Source organism: Triturus cristatus, chromosome 6, assembly GCF_964204655.1.
Source record: "Triturus cristatus chromosome 6, aTriCri1.1, whole genome shotgun sequence".
Taxonomy (NCBI): domain Eukaryota; kingdom Metazoa; phylum Chordata; class Amphibia; order Caudata; family Salamandridae; genus Triturus; species Triturus cristatus.
This window is the reverse complement of record NC_140589.1, coordinates 1,694,344,362-1,694,368,016: the sequence shown is the minus strand read 5'-3', so window position 1 is coordinate 1,694,368,016 and position 23,655 is coordinate 1,694,344,362. Positions and strand designations below refer to the sequence as shown.

The window sequence follows — 23,655 nt, the reverse complement described above, 5'->3', positions numbered from 1 at the left end:
ATTAGTGTTGTTATTATTATTAAAAACGTCACATTAATGTAATATCTTATGCCTAAGACTTAAAACACTAAGGGCCAGATGTACGACGGCCTAAATAGCGCCTCGCTAATTGCGAGGCGCTATTTAGGATGTACAACAGTGTGTAACACACTGTTAGCGATTCCCAATGGGGTCGCAAATAGAGAGGCTCATGAATATTAATAAGCCCATTGGGAATGGCAGGCCCTCCCAGGTATGGTGTCCTGCTGGGCTCAGCAGACCACCATGTCTGGGACTGCTTTTAAATAAAGCATATTTTTTCCAAATGCAGCCCGCTTTCCTCAAAGGAAAAAGGGCTGCATTAAAAAAAAAAAAAGTTTTCGTTTAATTTTTTTAAGGGCAGGCAGTGGTCCCTAGGACCACTGCCTGCCTTTAAAAAATATTTTCCCTTGCGTTTGCAATGGGGAAGAGGTTCCTTGGGGACCCTGTCCCTATGACGACCCCATTTGCAAGTGTTCTGCGCCCGCAATTGCGGACACAAAACATCTGTACATAGGGTTGTGCACGCTATTAGGAAGGGAACGTCCCTTCCTAATAGCGAGTCACAAAAAATTGCGTTGTACATCTAGCCCCTAAATTTCATAGTGACAGAATATAGGATAAACTGCTTCTGTAACAAAGAACCTGTACATAAGTGTTTTTTTTTTTTAAATAGTGCGACTGAGGTGGAGCATTTACATGCAGAGGACATATTTAGACACATGCCTGATTTAAAAGGGGCTTTTAATTCCACTCAAGATCCACATCTGTTGCGAGCACTTTAGCGTTTTTAACTAAATTAATATTCTGTAAACAACAACAAAAATGAAAGTCGGCCATACTCAGGAAATATCGCGGATCCTAAGTGTGAGAGCTCCTCGTCTTCAATTGTAAAGCCATTGCAGTTAACCTGGGGGGAGAAAGGAGATTAACTCAGATCATAGAAGCCATAATCCTGCTGTTATTTTAATATTGCATATTTCTTTATTTTCTTCGCCCAGATTTGATATTCTGCTGGGTTATTTATTCTTAGGATAAATACACTCATACACGATCACACAATAGCACTTATAATTACAAACTAGAATTAGAGGCCTGGGCAAAGCGTGTACCTTTGTTATACGCCGACTTGATTTATCCTGCACACTTAAAAAACAAACATCCAGGCGACGGGGGCCGTACCCATGTGTAATGGTTATTAAAACGCAACCAAATCCCTGAGAAGTGGTTCAGGCCCGGGGAGCTGCCAGCTGCAGCCTCGCCAGCAGGGTTTAACCCGCAGATGTCTCCTGCACGCTGGGAGCGGATTGCTGTTTATAGCAAGAGCGCCGTGGAGTCAAGGAGGCTGGCATCTTGGCGCCTACGCAGCTGAGGGCCCCACCTGGAAAGGAAGGGTGGGCTGGGAGTCAGGTGTGCCCTCTGGAGCGGAGTGGAGGCCGGCTTCCCATTCTGCGCGAGCCGCGCTCTTATTCCTGGCTGTCAGAGATGAGCCGCAGCGCCGTCCGTGCACCTGTGCCACTACGAGTTTGGTGCGTTAAAATGACGCCAAGTGACCCGGAAGTGAAAGGCCAACTGGGGCTCACAGAAATACGAAGGTTCAGCACTGGGTTCTTTCTTGCTTTAGTTTAGAGCATTACTCGATTGATTTCGATCAGACCAAATTTGAGATGGGGGTCGTAAATGCATGGGTGTAATATGGGACAAAGCACCCCTGCTGTACATTATAAGGATATTACAAGTCACTGAATTAGGTGACCATCCACAGGGCGAGACCGAAGGCAAAGTTCCAATTAGTAGGTCGTATGACTCCGAGGTGACTTACTATATCCTTTTAATGAAGGACAGGGGGTATTTTATTCCTTATAATACATCATCACACCGTCAACCTTCCCAAAAACAGATGACATCTTTGATATCTGCTCCTTCATGGTCATTTCTGGTCAGAAGAATTAAAGCAGAATCTGTTCTGTGAAAATAAACAGGCCAAAAAGCAGTATGCAATTTCTGAAAAAAATATATTGCTATCAGTCTAATGTAAGTTAGGTTAAAAAAATGCTGAGTCTCAGATTGTGTCTAAAATTGCAGAGATTCTAGCTGTGCTACATAAACAGCTCCTTTCTGCTGATCACTATTTCTGTTTAGCAAAAAATATCAGAAGACGAGAAAGCAAGTTCTTATTGTTTAAACTGCAGCGGCAATTATACTCCAAGATCTGACTTTCATCCTAGCTACTGAATCTGTCAGGACACATTGTAAGGTCAGAACTCAAATGTAGTAAGCTATTACAGTTGAGAAGCTATGTCATTTCTTTATTACACGCGATTAAAGTAGTCAGAACTCACCTGTAATAAGTAACTTAGAGACAGGCTTTTATACTGACTCCAAGGGCCCATGTAATGTGCACTCTTAGAGGTTTTAGTTGTATACATTCCAAAAGTATCAAAGTGATCGGGGCGTTGAAGGAAGGGTATTTGAAGCAAGAGGCATCTTGACATATTGTCGAACAGGTTTGGGGTTTTCATACTTCCAATGTGCCAAGCAACATCTCATCTCCAACCTCAGAACAGATTCATGCCAAGCTCGCCTACTTCCAACCATATTGCACTAAAATTCGTTAAGAGTTATGCATGCTGATTGAAACTAGTGATCTGCTTGAATGTTGTTTAAGCCAAGTGACCACTACAAACAAGATATGTTTATAAATTTGCAATAATATCTAGCAAGCAAGATTATTCTTTGGCACAGCTGAAACTGTAACTGTCTGACTAGTACACTGGATGGGCACTAAAGTCTATCACACCACACCTTGGTCTGGAAAATCATCACTGGTAGCACAGGTCAAGTGGATAACTTCCTCATGCCTTCAGACCACTGTCGTTGTAAAAGAGTGAGAAAAAGGCGGAGGAAAATAAAGCACGTGCCTGCAAACAATGGCATGCACTGGCATCAAGATAAAAAAAAAAACAGTAAGCAAGTGCACACCATGCAACAGGGACACACCTTCCTTTTGGCTACCAGGCAATGGGCCCAGTGGAAGCACACAGTGATATGTGTGGAGTTTCTGATGCTAATCTGGCCACACAAAGGTGCTCGGTCACTTCCTTGTTCATTGGATGACAAACAAATCAAATGATATTGACTCCACTGAGAAGTCCAACACACTCGCATTTGCAGCATCCATTAGGAGTGGAGAGTCCAAAGCAAATCACTCTGATAAAAAAAATGATCATCCAAGCTGTCATAGGTCACATAAGAAGAGACAATTAAAAAAAGGCCTACATATATCACCGTGTTCAATAGGGTTGGAGAAAAGGAAGGAGAGTGAGAGACTAACACATGAGGTAGTTACTTTAGTTAATCCCTACACCCTTCTTGGTGTTGTTGTGTCTAGAAATCTCTCTTTTTCACAGAAGGGACCACAACGAAATATAACAAACATGACTGAATGATAGCACTGCTCCTACTGTTGGTAGATAACATTCTCAGTCACTATCAGTGCATGGGATATTAAAAGAAGAAACAGATGGGTAAGGTAGCACTGCTCTCCAACATTTTATCTTTTAAAGGTTTGGATTCCTTTTGTTGAATATCCCCCACTTTCAGGCAGAAATCGCAAGAATAAATTGCACCCAATTAATGCAGACACAGACCAGCAACTCTATGTACATTATGAGACAATCCACCTCCTTGAGGGTTGTTCAGTTGACCGGTACTCAGCGTGGACCTGCCTTGGCATCACCCCAAAAAACTACATTAGATTCCATTTCAACTCCTCCTCCTGCGACAAATTTAGGCTGTTCTGTAAGCAAAACACAGCAAAGTCTTCTCAGTAAAAACGTCCGACAGTGGAAGAAAGACCCGCTGACAGAGTCTGCTATAATGGCACTCCCTATCTTACGGTTGCAGCGCTTAGGTTTATGTCTCTTCATTACTGGGTGCTGCAGGTCAGTATAACTTTCCACTTTTTTTCTGTTTGGGAAAAAACACCTCTTCAAAATGAATGACTGCCCTAGTGAAAAGGGCTATCTCTAGAAGCGGAGGGCGTATCATCAGAAAGACGTCTGTAAGGATGGTCCTCAAGAAGAATGCATCGTCTGCTTGCACCCCTATTTTAATTATTTATTCATTTGAAATGTTTTATATAGCGCTGGCTAGACCCGGAGGTATCAGAGGGCTTCAAATGAGCAGAAGCAGTCAAGAAAAGCGATTGTTCAGGGTAAAAAACAAACAAGCAAGTACATGTACAATTAAGTTCAAAAGGGGGCAAAAAGCACTTTGCATGAGCAGAGGAAATCAATTTTTCAGGGTTATCAAAACAAGCAAGTACATATAATTTTAAGTTGAGGGGGAAATCAGGGAGGAAGACAGGTTATATTATTCTAAAAAAAAGATGGGGGTAACAACTCAGGGCAGAGAGGAGAGAATTGGCAGGGAAGAACAAATAGTCGGGGTAGGGGAAGGGGATGTGACGAGAAAATGGGTTAGGGTCAGAGAAAACAGGAATAAAATGTAAAAAGGGAGGGTGGAGAGAGGGCCAGGAAGAACAGAAAGATAACCAGTTTAGGGGAAACAGAAAGCAAGGTTATAGGAGTGCACCCCTAGTACTAGAACCATGCAAAACAAAGCTATGAGACTGCTCGCATACTTCCACAATAGTGAATGCGAGTCATCCTCAAAATATAAAATCTTCAGTGACAAGTTGCTCAACCAAGAAACAAATCTACACACTATTTGCGGTACTTGGAACTCTCTTCCAATGAAGAACCAACATCACACCCCAAATTCCGAGGCATTCCTCTGTACGTACTGCTTTCTAGTGACATGCAAATCAATGACAGATTGAATGCTGATACATGATTATTAACCCCTTCAGTGCCCATGACGAGATAGTCTCGTCATGGAGCGCGGTTGCGCTGTGCCCATGACGAGACTATCTCGTCATGAACCCCGCCCGCTAATTCAACGCCCGGCACAGGGCGGGGAAAGGGCGGGGCACTGAAGAGGTTAACCTGTGGGTGCTGTTCTATAGCACTGTTACATTTCATAGTACAATTTGCAACCACTTTCCTTTCCTAAGTGGCTGGTCCCAAAGGGCTTTGCCCTTAACATGCCAACAATTATAGGTAAGTCTCTGTGGAAAGAACTACTGCTCTTCAACGTTGTTTGCCTAACAACCAAACAGCATGGAAAGCTGGATGGACTGCATAATAAAGGCCAAGGCATATACATCACTGATGTTCAACCGCTTTAAGGTGGTAAAAATAAATCTCAGGGTTCTGTAGAGAATATCCATGGGAATCAACAAAATATACCAATGCTGGAGTTCTAAGTTTACTAGCAAGTAATTATTTATTTTAATGGTTCACTGCAACAAGCCACAGTCACAGAAACTGGGCACTTCACTGAAACCATACTCAGTAGACAAGAAACGCCCCTGTCAATCAAGTCTATTGTATGCACATTAGCTCCAGCCTTAAGGCTGTTTTTCCAATGTTGTCTTGCTAGAGCAGGAGAGCCTTCGACACATGTTGTGTGAAGGGGAAGGAAAGATACCGGCTGAATAACCACATTAGTTGTCCTGTCCTTATGGATGGATTCAATCAACAACTTCCTGGTTGAGATAATGGTCACTAAAGACCTCTAGCTCTTCGAAAAACGGTACTTGCAGAGTCTTCAGTAGATGGAACCAAAATCAGATGAGGTTTTATCCACATAACTAATGTCAAGAACCAAATTATGGCGACAGAATACGAAAAAGGCACTGTGATGGACAGAGCAGATGTGATCTGAGTTTCTGCGAAGAAAGACTACAATTTACATTGGTGTTCCGGCTTGGTGAATGAAATCATTAACACAATCAAATTTGCACTTTGGCTATGTGGTCAAGTCAAAGAATCAGCATAGCTTTCACCATATGATCTGTTGTGATGAACACTCCCACCAAATAGCTTTTATAAGATGCATCCGCTCATAGAAACCATTTATTTATGAATGTATGAGGTCCACGACTGCAACAAAGGTCACATTCCTAGCTGGATCACAAATAGGGAATTTAGATCACCTCACGTCGTCCAGAGCATTGCTAAAAGTTCTAAAATCAGTGGATATCAGAGTTTTATCCTTGTTAGATCCCTACCTAAATAGTTACCTCTGTGCCTCCCTTAATGCTATCATACACCCTAAAGAATCATATTACAAAGGTAAGATCAAACTGGACAACTGCGCCTTTCCCTGTGTAACCGTAGCCATGACACTTGACAGCACCGGGTCTGGATCCACTCACCTGTGCAAAGAGGATTTCAAGGGCTGCATTATCTGGGTACGACAAGTGCTTGGCAAAAAAGTGATGAAGTGCAGCGATGTCATTCTGGATCAGCTCTCGCTTCTCATTGTCTAACTTATCCATATCTGGGGACAAACAAGAAAAGAATTACACTGCAGTGAATTTCTGTCTGCCAAGGAAGAAAACTAGCCCGCAGAGCAAGACTTGCTCTAGGTTTTTATCACCTGCAACAGGTATTATTGCATACAGTAGAAAAGATGAGGAAAGCATTATGTGAGCAGCCAATACATAAAAAACCTTAGCCTAAAGCAATTTAGATGCTTTCCATCTTGCATGAACTGATGGAGGGCACGGAGTGGATTGCTGGGTTTAAGAGAGGTAGATTTGGCACACGCTTCCTTGCCTACAAGACCTTTCAGTTAAGGGACGCCTCGAATAAATATGTATTTGATTAATTAATATTTGCATATGATTTAGGGTTATTCTGCACACTAAAGAAACGAGTTTCGTTAAGATAGCCACATTAGGCCTGAACTAGGCCTAAACTCCATCTTGTGACTGTGTTTTCCTTTCTCTCTTTCCGTATGCATTCAAAATGCGCACGCGTGAACTGCTTCTGCAGCAAAATCCCACACTTGGCGAACTCAGCCTTCCTCGAATGCAACAATCCAAGGTCTTTCCCTCTCTCTGACTAGCTCTCCAAGAGCCTATTCATAAAATACGTTTGCCATTGTTTTGTGTGTATCAAGATTTGTACTGTCGCATCCGATTTGATTAGTTCAAATGTGCATTCAATATTATAACATTTAGAAGATGGGGCTAAATAATGTTTCGTTTTATTCTGTATTATGATTGGTTGACCCTGTGTAACATTTAGTTCATTTTATGCTGAGGATATGAGTTTGCCGTGAATTTCTCATACATCTGGAAGTGGGCCATGAGCTGCTGCCCTGACCCTCAGAGAGCGGACCCTTGTCAGTCTGTCTCATGCTTTACATTTAAAATAATGTTGATATTGTCTCTGAGACGGATTCTACGTCACACCTCCTGCTGCACGTGACTGAGCATTATGCTAATCTCTTTTATTTCATATGATCATATTCTGCCTCAAATGAGTAACAATATTTTTGCCTTCTGTAAGGATTCTTTAATATTTTCCGTTTGCTGCTGACTCAAGGCGTCTTGTTTTTTTAACTAAGGCTATTCTGCTGTCATTTAATTAATTCCCTATCAAGTTCTGTTAGGGGCATATTACCCCACTTATTATTGAGGGTACCTGCGCAGAGGCTGTATCTATATTTTATCAGATTATCAAAGATTGCATCATCACCTCTATTAAACACAGCCACCAATGAGAGCTCAGTCACACCGTGCCAAGCCACAGGAATTCAAATGGTCATTTGAGTCTGGATGCATGACGGTCCTCTGGCTCGCCTTTATTCACTCTAACCCCTTTCCTTTGCATTGCTCTTTGGTGTGCTGCAGCATCGCAGTCCTTTACAGCACTTTTTGTTTATTGAGCTTTTTTTTCCTCCCAAGCATCACATTTAGCCATACCACGTCAAGGAAACAATAACTATTCACAACCCATCTCCGCGCCCCACCACAAAATCCTTTGTCCGGTCTGTCCGTATAAGACTAACTCATTCAACAGGCCCAGGCATATGCGATGGGTGTGATCCGGTTTCCAGTGCTGCGGGATAGGAAGGATCTTCCTGCCCTTGAATTATGACATGCTTCTTAGCATGGTAACGTCTGAACGTTGTGTTCTTCAGGCACCGGTCATGTCTGTTCTATTAACAGGTATGACTCGGGAATTTGCAAAGCACAAAAGGCAGCCACTATGCATGCATGGTTTAGTTTCATCTCCCTTCTACACCTCGCTAACTCCTCTTTACACTGTTCCTTGATTGTCTTTACTCCCTCTACCAGGTTGCTGGGCTTAGGTAGGCTCAAGAAGAGGGACTGGTGGACAGGTTTTTATTTTTTTTCCAGAGTTTTATATAGCGGGAACTTGACCCGAATCCAATCAGGTATCAGAGCGCTTTACATAGCACCAGTTACGTTACATTAGGACACACATTCGTTCTTTTGTTAGGCTCGATATTGTATACAAGAGATGGACTAGGACTAAAGACGTGATTTTGCCTAGTAATAGTTTCTTAATTTGTCATACCCAGCCCCCATTACGTCACACAGGATATGTCACAAACATACATCATCACTGGGAGGCAAGGGGATTGAAGCCATCACAAGTCTAGAGCACACAGACAAACTTGTTCTTCAGTAAAAAACTGTCCAACCTGAGAATGGGCTCTTGATGGATAATCCAGCATGTAGTTCTTTTAGAAGCGGTGTGTATTCGAAGTGGGTGCTTTACAGATCCTTTCCATAGCATTTTTTTTTCTTTAAACCTATTGACGCTACCTTGGGCTTAGGGTTACTACCATCCCGTAACAGAATAAAATGTTGCACCCTTTTGAACAGGTAAGAGTCTACTGGAAGTGTGCAGTAACTCTATGTAATTATATTAGAGTCCTTTTAGCATCCATGGCATTGAGATTTCTTTCTGCTTCAGAAAAGGGATTAGCAACAAAGATTTGAAGATGCATCACCACACACTTCATGTAACAGACTTGGGTATGCATGGGCTTCTCCTTGGATAACCACTTGAGACCCACAGCGCAAAAAACTAAAATCACTAATTATATGCAGATTGGTGACCTGAGAGACATAGGTTTAGGAGGTGACCAGATCTTTAAGTTTAATTACCCTGGGTTAAAAAAATCTCAGTGTAAATAAATAGGTAAGGCAAACAAAACTAGAGCAAAACAAAAATAAATGGGTACACGTAAATAAAATACGTAAAGTGTAGTGTTCTGTAAAGAAAAAGTATTCCCCAAGGGTGTACGTTCAATAAAAATGGAAAGCATGGGTCAAGGTAAGTAAAAAAAGAGGCGGGTCTCTCTCTTAAAGAAAAAAACAAGTGAAGAAGATATGCTAACATTCAAGGGAATAGATACAAGTGCAAAAAGGAAAATATAAGGAACGACAAAAATAGGAGAAAGAAAGCACAACTATTCCTGAAAATAAAAGCCCAGAGATTAATGCAGAATTAATAGTAAACATTCAAACCCGAGATTACACACCGTGAAATTAAATCACCCATTATTAATCTCAAGGTGAATAAGCACCCTGAGAAAAATATATGTGACTGTTTAGGAAGACTTAAAAAAATCTCTTAACAGTTTTCTCCTATAAGGAGTTAGAATTTTTTTTAGAATTCATTTGTGTGTCAATCACTCTCATATAAAACTTGAAAAAAATCTACCTGTCATTCAACAGAATGTCACTTGATATGCATCGCGTTAGGTAAATCGCTCCGTTCAGAGCTCAGTGACTCAATCTCTCTTCATTTTGTACATAAATGTCTCTTAGATAGCTTTCACCCTGCTTGAATTATTGGCAAGGTATACTTTTACAGATCTTTGTGACATTATGCTGTTATATTTGAAACATTGAGGCCAACCTCATCGCTGAAGGGCAGGGGTGTAACAATGTATCCTCCTGAAAGATCAAAGGGAAGACCTTTAACTGGAATTAGAATCTAGTGGGTGTAGGTGCTGGAATTAGAATCTAGTGGACCATACCATTTACTCTGCCATGGAGATCTACAATAGGCTATATTTATTAACTTGGGCATCAGGGGACTGACCACAAGCCGTACAACATCTATACAAATCTATATGTTAGGAATGCATAAATTAGCAAACCAGGATCCTTAATAGTCTTAGATTGTCTATGCCAACTAGAGTCCCGTGTGGTGTACAACTATCTGCTGAGTCCACCTGCTTGAATGTTTTGAATGCCCCCATTATGTGAGTGCAGAGAGGGTTATCTGCCGCTTCAGAACCCGGAAGTGTATCTCTAAAATAGGCCTTTGAAGTAGGAACCCACGTGTTCATGGATGGCATTCCAACAAAGATTTTTGGTATAAATTAGAAGTCCCTTTCTCTGAACAATGGCGAATGCCCTTCCTTCAGAGCTAAGAAATCTTTTTTTTTTTTTAGCCACAGAACGTTTTTATGTAGAATGTCCTAAGACATATTTTGATTCTCTCAGGCCATTCGTAACAACTCGGCTGTAATTTGAGAAGTCTAAAGGCACAGAAATCCAAGGGTCCTGCTGGTGAGAGAGGAAGATACTCTTAAATTAAAAGCTCGCTCCTAGTCTCACCTGTTAATGCCACGGCACCTATGGTAGGGCGGAAAAGTACATCTCCAATTAGCCTTAAATTAGGCAATGCACTGCTGTGCTTGGCCAGTCCTGCACAAGAGTGACTGCAAATGTCAATAAAAAGAGCCCCATCAATGTGATCTGGAAATGCTTTAATGGCAAGGCCCTGGGCTAGCTGACAAACTATTTTCAGTTTTACAAGCCACAGACAGCATTGTCCTCAAAACATGATGATTCTGAGTAGCGTTGACCCAAAATATGGCGGATGAAAACTTAAAGTTGCTCACACTTTCATGCGTATTCAACATCATGTTGAACAGCTGACTACTGAATTTTTGATGTTTTACATGTAAGCTGAGAAATTATTCTGTACACCATTCATGGTGATAGCGAAAATTACATTAGCCTGATTACACTAAATGTACCTATTTTATCTGTTTGATTACTTATGATTATAGTAACCATTTTACCTTTGGATGGTGAAGTTAAATTAAATTGTAATTACATTGAACTGTTTTATTGTCAGGTTATCAAAGTGTTATTCTTTAAAGTAGCAACTACGCACATGCGTTACCTCTTCATTGCTGAAAGTGTCATTCTGAATCTATACTCCCCTCAAACATTATCTCAGTTGACTTAGTCTTTGTCTGGTTGTCCATCCAACTCTTGAGTGTCAAGGAGCATATGGAAGCCATATTTCTGTCTCAAACTAAATACACATTGTTAGGTGGTCCCAACCACTCATATTTGGAAAAAAGCCTGACAAACTAAGTGACTGGGAACAATACCTTGTAACTGTGGAAGCCCTCGGATGCTCCAATCTTAAGGATAAGAAGCAAGCACACCAAGTTGTGATTTTCTTTTTCTAAGAACATAAGGCGGAACTGAAAAGGATGCTAACGAATTAAAACAAGACTCTACTGTTTGTCAATATTCCTGGAGGCTTCATGCCATGCCTGGGACTAAGCTATAATACACACCTGAAAAGAGAATTAAGAGCATCTGAACTGTAAAATATGTGGGATTGTGTAGAAAGGGGGCCAAAATGACTTGTAACAATTTGAAAACTCTTTCCAAAAATATTTGTCTCCAAACTTAATGTCTTTCCGAATGAAATATTTTTATTGCTCAAACATAAGCGTCTGCTATGTATTCAACAGTCAAGACAAATTCTCTAATCCATCAAAGCAATCCCCAACGCCTTTCAGACTTGATGTCCTTCATCAGGGGACAATCTGTGACATGAAGATATACATACATGCGCTCTAACAGAAATCACAAATATGTTTCATTAATTCTCACTAATAGAAGCCACAAATGCGTGATTAATATGATTGTAGAGGATGTGTTAAAAACAAAATTGATAGGACAAAATTAATGGAAATACCAAGACTAACATAAACTTAAAAGTAAAACATTAAAAGCCATCATTTACACAAAAGGTTACCACCACCAAGTGTTCTCCACCACTGCACAACCGAAGAAGCAATTCCAAATACTCTTGCGAACGTTAACTAAATTCTTAATGTGCCCAACCATGCGTAGCATGCATAACTAAAATTCAAGCAAATTGATATTTTCTAAAACATTAATTTGCGATAACTCACTGTATTGACTGATTCCAAAAATATAACGCTCTCTCTTGGAGAACGCAATGTGCTAATGTTGCTTGTGTCTAAAAGCTGTGTACGGTTTCCCTATTTCCAAACAGCGATCACGTGGTGTGTACTTAGTAAAGTTAATCCGCAATCCAAACTTGGTGAGTTTCATGCAGTTATATAAAAAGCATGCATGAGCAAAATTAAAATCGAATGAGGTTGAAAAGTGAGGCCCAATCACGTGCCACCAAACTGAATGAAACAAAGGCAACAGGGGTGGCCATCTTTAAACAAGAATCAAGCTATAGTTACAAGCATATAACATTGTCGCATAATGGTGAACATTCGACAATAAGCTAATGACAATCAATGTATTAACTCACATGAAGTAGACCAAAACTAACAATATTTCAGTTACAGTGTTTAACAAACACCAAAATAAATATGATTCGTGTCAGTCTGCTCATTGCAAAATTTTGTTTGCCTGACAGAACAATGTTAAACAATTGTAAGTAAGTGACACATGCAGTGAACAATGGCTCAAAACACAACAGAAGCAGTGAATGTCTGCTCTTGCAGCACTACAGGCCTTTGTTGACATGTGACAGAATCAACATTATGATGACTGTAAGGAAATATTTGTCCAGTTCGGTAAACCATTCCACACAGGAGTTAGCCGTTACAATTTACAGGTCAATGCATGATAAATCTAAGATGCAATATGAAATTATGCCACTTAATGGAACATGCACTGAAACAATAAACAGGTGGGTGAAATAAATGCTACTTTAGGCCTTCAATCTTACAGGGAGCGCTGGTTGAGTAGGATGCTAAATTAAGACAAAACAAGTATACAACAAATAATCCATATATAAAGCCAATGAACTCATCTTTAATGTGTTGCATTAATGGTACCTGGTGGAATCATCAACTATCAGTCCTCAGATCATAGGCGTCATTAGGACAAAAAGTCCTATGCAATATTGTGTAGAGATTTTAAGGATTTACAGATCTAACAGATATTACCAATAAGTTGTCAAACTCAAAACAATGGTCATGGATTGAAACCAATGAACCACCATTATACTTTGACATTGGCCACCTTCAGCTCGACAGCAGGTATGAAAGAGGTACAAAATAATCAAATAATTTTAATGAACAGTAAACCATGAAAACATAGTTAGGGCATCATGTGTGGTGATAAAGATTGCTGCAAAAAGTTTGCAAAAACTGGAGTAAAACTACAAATGGCACATGTGTTTTAAATATATATCCAGAACCCTTGGGTGGGGTGGTCTTTAAAAAGTGCACTTGTTAAAATACATATTTGAATCACTTTCGTACCTTAACAAACAATGGAGAATTCGCCATTGTTCTTCTAACGAGAAAGTAGAACATGGCTGCTAGTAATTTTCCATGTATTTATATGCAAGCATTTCTATCACATGAATCGACATATCTACTTACGGGACTCAAAGTCTTTAACAGATAATAATCTTTCAGATTGTGTTCTCTCTTGGGTCAATTTCTAGGAAAGAAAAACAGTTCCATAGTAATTAATCATGTTTTAGGGCACAATGTGCAGAACCTAGTACTCATAATAAATACAAAACACAGCTAATTTTTCACCAATTAGGATTCATGAGAAAAACATTATTTCATAGAAGCTGCACTGTTAACTTTCAGGTCCAAATCCAATAAATTGAGCTACAATCCATAACTTGTTGAAACATATTTAAAATGTCAGTTAAAGCTCTTAAAAGATTATAGAAAATAAGCAAATACTTCCAAAATATGCTCTCGAAAACAGCATAAAACTCAGTTGTTTTCATTCTATGAACATCTTATAGGAATACAGAATTCGATAAATCTGAAATTTAGGCTGAGCATAGCCCCATATGAAGACAAATTACTTAATTCATGCAGGATCTATTAGTTCTGGCCTTTAGGTAAATAATGTACTATTCAAGACAAAACGGTTTGAGCCGAACCCATGACAGAATCGCAGCAGAATGTTTTCAATATTAAAATTAGGTTAGAGCTCATGACGAAAATCATTAGGCTTGGAATGAAATGATGCACCAGTAGGGAATTCCACAGTGAAGTAAAAGCTAAGAAAAAACCACGGTTACCAGTGAAAGGCAAGATTTGGCTGCATGGGAGACAGGCAATTTGATGGGACGTTATAAGTAAATAAAATACATTTAAGACAAAGGAACCGCTTTGCAACTGATCTCATAACGACAGAATAGATGTTAGTCCAGCTGAACGGAGTTAAGGATAGTCCCAAAGTGTCTTACCTTTTCTGAGATTCTCAAAGAAACACACTAGGGGGAAATCAAGGTTAAATGACCTTTCACAGTCAATCAGAACCTCGTGCATGGACCTAGTTCCACCTCTTTATAGAGAAAAGTCCCGCAGCACTACTTAACCTCTGTATTTCAAGCTAAAATGGAACTCTGCACACCGCATAAGTAAACAAGCGGAGAGTGAATATTCTCAGACCTTTTTAATACCCTTCCGGCGGATGGAAAAAGGCTGCTATTGATGCCACTATGGGAGACTGTCTCGACCAGGTGTCTCCAACCAGTAGCTCTCCAGCCACCTGCAGGTAGCTCTCCTGAGTGCAGCCCAGCCTACTTAATTAGAAGCTTTTGCTTGGTAGAATTACTATATAGACCACAATTGGGAGGCGAAAAAGTGTGTAGTTTTAGAACTCGTAAGCTGATGCTGGAAGTATATCGAAAATATTTGCAAAATATATTTAAAGCTGATCTTTGAGTGATAAATCATGGGGCATTGGGGGGCGGGACTTATTAGTAATGTTATTACCTTGGCACCAGGGACACTGCAGGGGAAGGGGTATTGCAGCTGCTATATAATACCCATGGAAACGCATTCCAAACTGACAAAGCATTTGTTATTCACCTTACTGCTGGCATCCCTATCTGATGCAGTGAGATTATCACTGGTAGCAATCTCACATATGGCAGCTACGAATGCAATCTTGTGTGATCTGTCACTATTACATTGCTAATATTATGAGTAGCTTGGGATGAGTTTCATTGAACACAAGTAGCTCCTATCACAGAAACTCTTGGAGACCCCTGGTCTACAATATGCAAACTCCCTTTATTTGGGTTTTCAAAATTGCTGCTCTTTTGAAGTGCTATACCAGCTGGCAATCGAGGACGGTATCTTCTAAGGTCCTTTATATGGTTCTCCCTACAATGCACCAGCATATTAGAAATAAGCTTAAACCGTGCACCTCTCTGCACCGCATGCAATCATCAATCATCTTCATCCTTCCTTTCTAACCATTTCAAGGTTATATAGGTCTTGGCAGACACTGGCTTTATACCTCGGAACGATGGGGGCTGTAGTTAAGGGCCTTGGGTAGCAGGAGTAGGAAATTAGTAGAGTGAATGGGAAAAGGTAGGCCTCAGGGTTTCTGTTCAAAAACACAATCAATTAGTTCAACATAGGTGCATGAGGACTGAGGACTGGAGCTGGGAAGAGGGGAGGACAGTTGGGTGAAAGGGGTTGAAATGGGGAAAATTCGCGATTACCAACAAAAACAAAAAGAAGGAGAAAAAGGTGCACGGGGAGGGGGCAGCAGGAATTAAGAATATAAAATCAGGATAAGAAAGTGTTACCAGATAAATGACTGATTAGAAATATTTTTTCTCAAAGAATTTGACATATTGAGGATTATAATTAATCTGTGGAAGCAGGTTCTGTGACAGACTTTTATCCGAACCACCTGCTTCAACAAATTGGTTTTCCACCTAGTAGCATAGCTCTGCCACCACTAATGTCTCCTATGTGATGAGTGGGAATAAAACCTAGAGCAATCAGAACTTTTTTGTTTGGGGTGTGGCTTGGCGCCCGGTGCGCATGGAGCCGTCCGGGTGAAGCTCCGCCGTGCGACTTGGCGGTCCTGCGCTTCCCGGCTGCCGTTTTTTTAACAATGAGGAGCGGTGGACCCCGGAAGGTTTAGTGAGCGCCATGTGCTCTTCTCAGATCCCGCAGCTGCATGAAAACTCAACAAAACTGGTATGCAGTCTCCTCTCAATGGGAAACGACATCGCGGTAATGGCCGCCATTTTGAAATTTGCATATTTAGCGGCGCTTGCACCGTGTGAGGCTTTCTTCATCCACAATTATTCTGGCACCCCTACTGCCTGCATATTTGATATTTTGCTTTGTTTTACTATGCCCCAAAGCATGCAAGTACTGTTATGAGCCCATTTTTTACTGTACTCTGGATGAACAATCTCCTCAGGGCCATTTTGTGATCCCACGGGATCTCTATCTTACTGGGCTTAATTGGTGGCATATTTTTCTCGACGCTTACGTTACTCTCACTAATACTTGGGCAGAATGTTTAATTTTTGCATTTGTTGGGGTTGTATTGCCTCATAACGGAGTTTTACCACCACAGAGTAGCCACTGACTGCATCACTTGAACAGGCATATTTTTGATTTCTGCTTATTCATACAGATTTTTCCTTTTCACTTTATGGCAACTGGTCTTAATTGCTTGTGATTTGATACGCGAGGCAGTTTTTTGACCTATGGGCAGGTTGAAAGGCGCCTTTTCCAAGCAACAAAACCCAAAACACATCTTCATCAAGAACTCAAGAATTTTCACTACATTTTCCAGATTGGAAGACTCTCTGTTGTCTTCATCCCAGACTAATTTGACAAACCTGGATCTTCCTGCGGCACCCCCTAGCAAATCTGTTACTAAGCGTCTGAAACAACATTCGCCCTCTCCTCCTAAATCGTCTTCACCTGTTTCTATGAAGTTACTGTTGGAAGAAATTAGGGCCCTTCGACCCTTTATGGAGGAAACTAATACCAAATTACAAATTCTTGCACACAACTGGTCTCAGCTTGATACAAAAGTCACCGCAGTTGAACAGAGTATATCCTCCTTTAGTGACACGAGTACGACTGTCTCTCAGCTCCAATCTCAGGTCTCTGTGGTTCAGCGACAGCTCGAGGACCTTGAAAATCGCAGTAGGAGGAACAATTTGCGTATCTGCGGCCTGGCGGAATGAATTGAAGGGTCGGATCCTCTCGCCTTTTTTAAATCCTTCCTTCCCAAATTGTTGCATATGCCTGATGGCACGGCTCTCAACATACAACGAGCTCACAGATTGGGTAGGCCTTCTTCAAGTACCTCACCTGCACAACGGCCTAGAGGAGTTATTTTATGTTTTCTGGAATATACTTATCTGCTAAAGGTTTGGTCGGCGGTCAGGTCCTCTCAACGTATTACTTAGTCTGGTTCAACCCTATTTTTTGCGCAAGACTACGCTAAAGCCACTGCCAATCGACGCAAGGCGTTTCTAGATTTGAGACCAGCTCTGAGATCGATGGGTGCTCGTTATGGTCTTTTCCATCCCTGCCTCTTTAAAGTTACCTACAACAACATCCTATGATGATCCTGTACGGCTACAGAGCTTCATTAACTCCTGCAGGCCGAGTGCTATGGATTCTACAGGATCCTCATCTTTGCATGTTACTTGACTCTTAACATCTGCTGTATTTGTAATTTGCTCTACTTTTTGGCTCCATGCTTGCTTGGCCTTTTTTGTTCTTATTATGCATTGCTTACCTGTTTCTTAAAATGCATCGTTTGTTAGTTTTATAGTGTTTGTCCCTTCTATTTTTCTACGTTTTATACTACTTAATAACTTAGATAATCTTGTTGCTTTCTCTTGTATTTATTGCATGTTTGCTCGTCGGTCATGTTTCTTATGGCTTCATGTGTTTATAGCACGTTCTTTTGTTGGCTCACTTCTTGTTGTCCTCCGTCTTCACAGATCCTTCACCTTTACGGTGTGTTTACCCATGGCGCCAAGCCACACCCCTGGTCCTCCGCTGACTGAACCCGGATGCCCGTTTGTTCCATGTGGTTCCATTCCCCCCCTCGTGTTCCTTCCCTGATTTTTCTTTGTGTAGGTATGTTACTCCTATACATCTCCTTTTTATTCTTCTCTTCTCTATTTTTCCTCTTTTCTTCCTACGTAGATTTCTTCATTATTCTATTCATGGGTGTCGTCATTATTTCTTATTTGAGCTCCTCATGCCCTCTTTTTTTCTGTGTTTTTTCGTTCTTCTCTCATCTATTTAATCGGTTCCTTCATTGTAGTACAGTCGTCTCCGACTTTTGTTTTTGGTCTTTGGTCTTTGACTTTTTCAAGTTTCTTTATTCTTTTTCTGAACTAATTATCTTCTTCACTTGTTCTTTATTGTTGCCATAATGATTTGGACTCTTGTTTTTTATGTTTTGCTCACTTCGTGTCTAATACTCTATGTCATTAAAATTAATTACATGGAATTTTAGGGGATTACATTCTCCCATTAAAAGACAAAGAGTTTTGTCTCACTTGGCCAGATTAGATACCAACATTGCTTTTTTGCAAGAAACTCACCTCTCAGATGTTGAATCCTTAAAATTAAAAAGAGGTAGGGTGGGTGAGGTTTATTACTCTCCAGGTGATGGTAGACACAATGGTGTAATGATACTTTGTCGTAAGTCCCTTTCGTTTACACTTGTATCCCAAGAGTCAGACGATGATGGTAGAATGTTAAACTTTCACTAAAGCGTGTTCCAGTCTCTCTTCTCAACGTTTATGCCCCTACTTGTGGAGATTCCACTTTTTGGCCCAAGTTTGCTCGGCAAATCTCTCATTGCATAGAAGATAACTTCATTCTGGCCGGCAATTGCAACCAGATTTTTGATCCATTTATAGATTGGAATTCCACTGTCTCTTTTGTTCCTAATAAACCCCAAAAGTCTTTTGTTCACACTGTTACTCAACATAAACTCCTTGATGCTTGGCGTCTTTGTCACCAGACTACTAGAGAGTACACGTTTTACTCCCCTTCTCATCATACCCAATCACAAATTGATTACATATTTGACTCTCATGCCATTTCGCAAACTCTCACTCACGCAGAGATTGGTCCCATTTTATTATCAGACCATGCCCCCGTCTCGATTGGCTTGGACATTTTACCTAAATTTACAGGTTCCAAAAGGTGGCGTTTTAATAATGCCCTCCTCTTGGATCCAAAATTTACTGCCTCCTTCATTACATTTTTTTACTAATTTTTCGCGATAAATCAGACTACTTCCATGCCTTTCTCAACTGTATGGGATGCTTTCAAAGCTTCTGCGAGAGATTTTATAATTGGGTTTGTGGCCAAGAAACGGACAAGCACCCATAAATTTACTAAGGACCTCCTTCAGGACATTAAGAGATTGGAGCACTCTTATTATACTTCTCATTCAAAAGATTGTTTGACAGCTCTCATTAATGCCAAATTACAATTTAATAAGAAGTCTACTGAAGATGCCTCATTATACTTGCTAAAATGTAGTGCAAAATTTTATGGGGGTAAAAATAACCCACTGATCATTCCTTGTCACAATTGTTTTCCAATATTCAAAAAGCTCAAAAAACCCCTCTAGATCTGTTCTCCCTGGAATTAGACATAACACAGCAAGAATTATCAGATGCCCTTCAACAGCTTAAAAAAGACAAAGCACCGGGACCAGATGGATTTACAGTTGAGTTTTATCTCCATTTCTCTAAACATCTGATGCCTAAACTTTACTCCCTTATACATTCTTTTAATTTATTAGGTAGTTCCTCGGGCTCCTTTTCTGAAGCACACATCTGCCTTATCCCTAAAGAAGGGAAAGACTCTAAATATTGTAAGAATTATAGGCCTATATCCCTGGTTAACATTAATTATAAAAAAAATTCTAAAGCTTTAGCTATACGGCTAGACTCTTACTTGCCGGATCTGCTGGGAAAAGAACAATCAGGATTTGTTAAGAGTCGATTTATAACTGATAACACACGGCTTCTCTTTAATGTTCTGTCTAAATCCTCTCACTCCAAGCAATCACTTGCGGCGATAGCATTGGATGCCGAAAAGGCATTTGACAGGGTTGAGTGGACCTACTTATTTTTTACCCTGAAGTGGTTCGGTTTCGGCCCCAAATGTATCTCCCTGATTTCCCTTCTTTACTCAAATCCCCGCGCAGCAGTATGCGCCAATGTTTTAATCTCCCCATTCTTTGATTTGGGTAGAGGAGTACGTCAAGGCTGCCCCTTATCTCCTTTCCTTTTCAATTTGGCTCTGGAACCCTTTCTTTCTAAATTACGTCAAAATCCCAATTCAGACATCACATTCCCATATTAAACCTGCAGCTTATGCGGATGATGGAGTAGTTTCTTTTCTGTAACTCCAGTTCTGTAGTAGGGGTATCTCTATTAAAGTCATAATCTAGTGAATAGTCCCGCCCATGTGCGCGGACCCCGGAGCAATAAAAATAATCTCTTAAAATTGTCAAGCCATGCAGACCTGCATCTACACTTAAGAGAGAATTTCAAAGACAGATAATGCAGCCTATATCCACAGGCCACACTGTCCAGTACTTCAACTAGAAAGAATTCCACCAACAACCACCAACAGCACTGCCTGTCCAGCTTTTTCCACAGAGAAAAACCTGCCTCTTCCAACAAAAGCCTCTGGAATGATAGAGAAGAAGGAATGGACAGACAAGCCTCATAGGCTGCCATTATGTGGCTCAGAACAGGATACTGTGCCTTTAAGAAAACTTTCCAGTACTTTTCCAGTATCCCAGAATGCACAGCAGGTCCCTTTTACTTTCAGTTCTTTTTGAAGGCGTAGCACGCCAGACCTGTAGCATTCCTTATATTAACATTCATCTCTCCACCGGGGAGGAGGGCGGGCGCTTATGACTATAACAGAGATACCCCCTACTACAGAACTGGAGTTACAGAAAAGAAACTACTCCTTCTGTAGTAGGGGATCTCTGTGTATAGTCATAATCTAGTGAATAGAATGGCAAGCCCATCCCCACACACAAAAACAGTGGTAGAGAAGATTACAAAATAATACCACTACTGTGCGAACAAATTTCGCAGCGAAGCCTGCCCAACCTGAGCATCTGCCCTAGCATCCGCGTCCAGACAGTAATGCGCAGCAAAGGTATGGACCGACTTCCAAGTGGCCGCCTTGCAGATTTCTGCAATCGGAACATTACGCAGCAAAGCAGTCGTGGCAGCTTTGCCCCTGGTGGAATGAGCCTTAGGTTTACCCCCTAAGGTCTTATTAGCCTTTTGGTAACACAACTGTATACAGGACACAATCCACCGAGAGATGGACTGTGTGGAGGTAGCAAGACCGGTCCTGACTGATCCATAATTGATAAACAATTGGTCTGACCTACGAATATCTTTGGTCTTATCAAGATAAAACTTCAACACCCTCCTAACGTCCAGGGAATGTAGATACCTTTCCGCTGGAGAAGATTCTGAAAAAACGTAGGTAAAGTTATGGTCTGGTTGACATGAAAATCAGATATAACCGTAGGAAGAAATTTAGGGTGAGTACGCATAACAACCTTAGCAGCATGAAATACAGTATAAGGTTCTAGGCAAAACACAACGCCTGAAGTTCACTCACCCTGCGGGCCGATGTAATGGCCACTAGGAACGCCGCCTTCCAGGACAGGTGCTGCAACGAAGCCTTGTGAATAGGTTCAAAAGGCTCCTTCATCAATATGGACAGCACCACATTCAATTCCCAGGAAGGCGAGGGAAGTCTGACAGGAGGGAACACCTTCTTCAAGCCTTCCAAAAAATCCTTGACCACAGGGATCTGAAAGAAGGAAGTCTGTGAAGGGCATTTCCTGTAAGCAGTCAAAGCAGCGAGATGAACCTTAATGGAGTGGAAATTAAGGCCAGACTGCGCCAAATGTAAAAGATATGGAAGGATGACATCTTCCTTACAGGTCGTCGGGTCAAAGTTCTTGGATTTGCACCAGATGCAGAATCTCTTCCACTTGTAAGCATAGGAAGTCCTAGTGGAAGGACATTTAGCCTCCTTCAGTATGCCCATACAATCTTCTGGTAGATTCAAATGGCCATATTGCACTATCTCAGGAGCCATGCCGCCAAACTCAAAGACGAGAGGTTGGGATGCACGATCTGCCCCCCGAACTTCGTGAGAAGGTCCGGCCTGCACGGCAGCCGCATGTGAGGAAGGAGAGACCGGTGAAGCAGGTCCGTGAACCACCACTGCCTGGGCCATTCCGGGGCAATCAGGATCATCCGCTCCCCGGACTTGGACAATTTGATGAGCACTGCCGGAATCAGGGGAATAGGTGGAAAAGCGTACAGAAAGCTGTTTGACCAGTCGATCCATAGCGCATTCCCCAGCGTCCCCTTCTGGTAGTACCTGGAAGTCTCGGCATTTGCTGTTTTCGGCGGTGGCGAACAGATCTACGTCTGGAGTTCCCCACCTTGCGAAGACTTCTCCTAGTACCTCGTTGTTTATGACCCATTCGTGGTTCTCCTGAAGCAGCCTGCTCAGCGTGTCCGCCTGAACATTCTGCACCCCCGGCAGATGCGTGGCCGTGATCATCAGTCCCCGGGCCAGAAGCCAGCGCCAGATCGCCTGCGCCTCCTGCGACAGAGTGCGCGATCTCGACCCCCCTTGCTTGTTGAGATAATACATCGTGGTTGTATTGTCCGTCTGTATCAGCAACGAGTTGGTCTGGAAGGACGGATGGAAGGCCTTCAATGCCAAGTACACGGCTCTTAGTTCCAGGAAATTGATGTGGTACGTCGACTCCACCGGGGACCACTTTCCTTGTATCTGTAAGTCTCCGGAGTGCGCTCCCCAACCCTGGAGAGACGCATCCGTCACGATACTAGTCTCGGGAATGTCCTTGTGGAAGGGAACCCCCCTGAGGAGATTCTCCGCCGAACACCACCATCTCAGAGACTGAAGAGCATGTAGAGACAGCCGGATCTTGTCGTCCCAAGAACCTGTTCTCTGATCCCATTGATCCTCCAAGCACTCCTGCAGTGGTCTCATGTGCAGCCTTGCGTGCGGAGTAAGTAAGATACAGGAGGCCATCGACCCCAGCAGCGAAGACACCTTCCTCACTGTCGCCGATGGAGCGGCCCTGAGGTCCTGAGCCTTCCGAAGGAGCGATAGCCGTCTCTCCTCCGAAGGAGACACGCTTGCCGACCGCGTATCGATGGAGGCCCCCCCAAGTACTGTATGCACTGGACCGGAGTCGGGACAGATTTGGACATGTTGACGTGTAACCCCAGCTTGTTCAAGAGAACGCACGTCCTCCGGAAGTGCGCCTGCGCTTCCGAAAAAGAGGAGGCCTTGATCAACCTGTCGTCCAGGTACGGGTAGACAAACACCTTGTTCCTTCGCAGGTGCGCCGCCACCACTGCCATGCACTTCGAGAAGGTCCTGGGAGCAGACTTTAGCCCGAATGGCAGTACTGTGTATTGATAATGATTGGCGCCGACTTGGAATCGCAGGAACTTCCTGTGTTTCCGTGCAATGGGCACATGGAAGTACGCATTTTGTAGGTCTATGGCACAGAGCCAGTCTCCCTGTTGCAGCTGAGGGTAAATCTGATGCAACAACAGCATGCAAAAC

The 23,655-nt window shown here is 41.9% G+C and overlaps 1 protein-coding gene across 1 annotated transcript in view; it reads right to left on the bottom strand.

Moving 5' to 3' along the window:
• Nucleotides 1-23,655, bottom strand: part of SMYD2 (SET and MYND domain containing 2) — a 267,680-nt gene that overhangs the window by 90,905 nt on the left and 153,120 nt on the right. The window contains exons 4-6 of the mRNA XM_085612913.1: nt 13,603-13,663; nt 6,302-6,426; nt 861-928 (exon numbers count right to left, since the gene is read on the bottom strand). Of these exons, the coding sequence (XP_085469039.1) occupies nt 861-928; nt 6,302-6,426; nt 13,603-13,663 (254 nt within the window). The remainder of the gene's footprint in view (nt 1-860; nt 929-6,301; nt 6,427-13,602; nt 13,664-23,655) is intronic.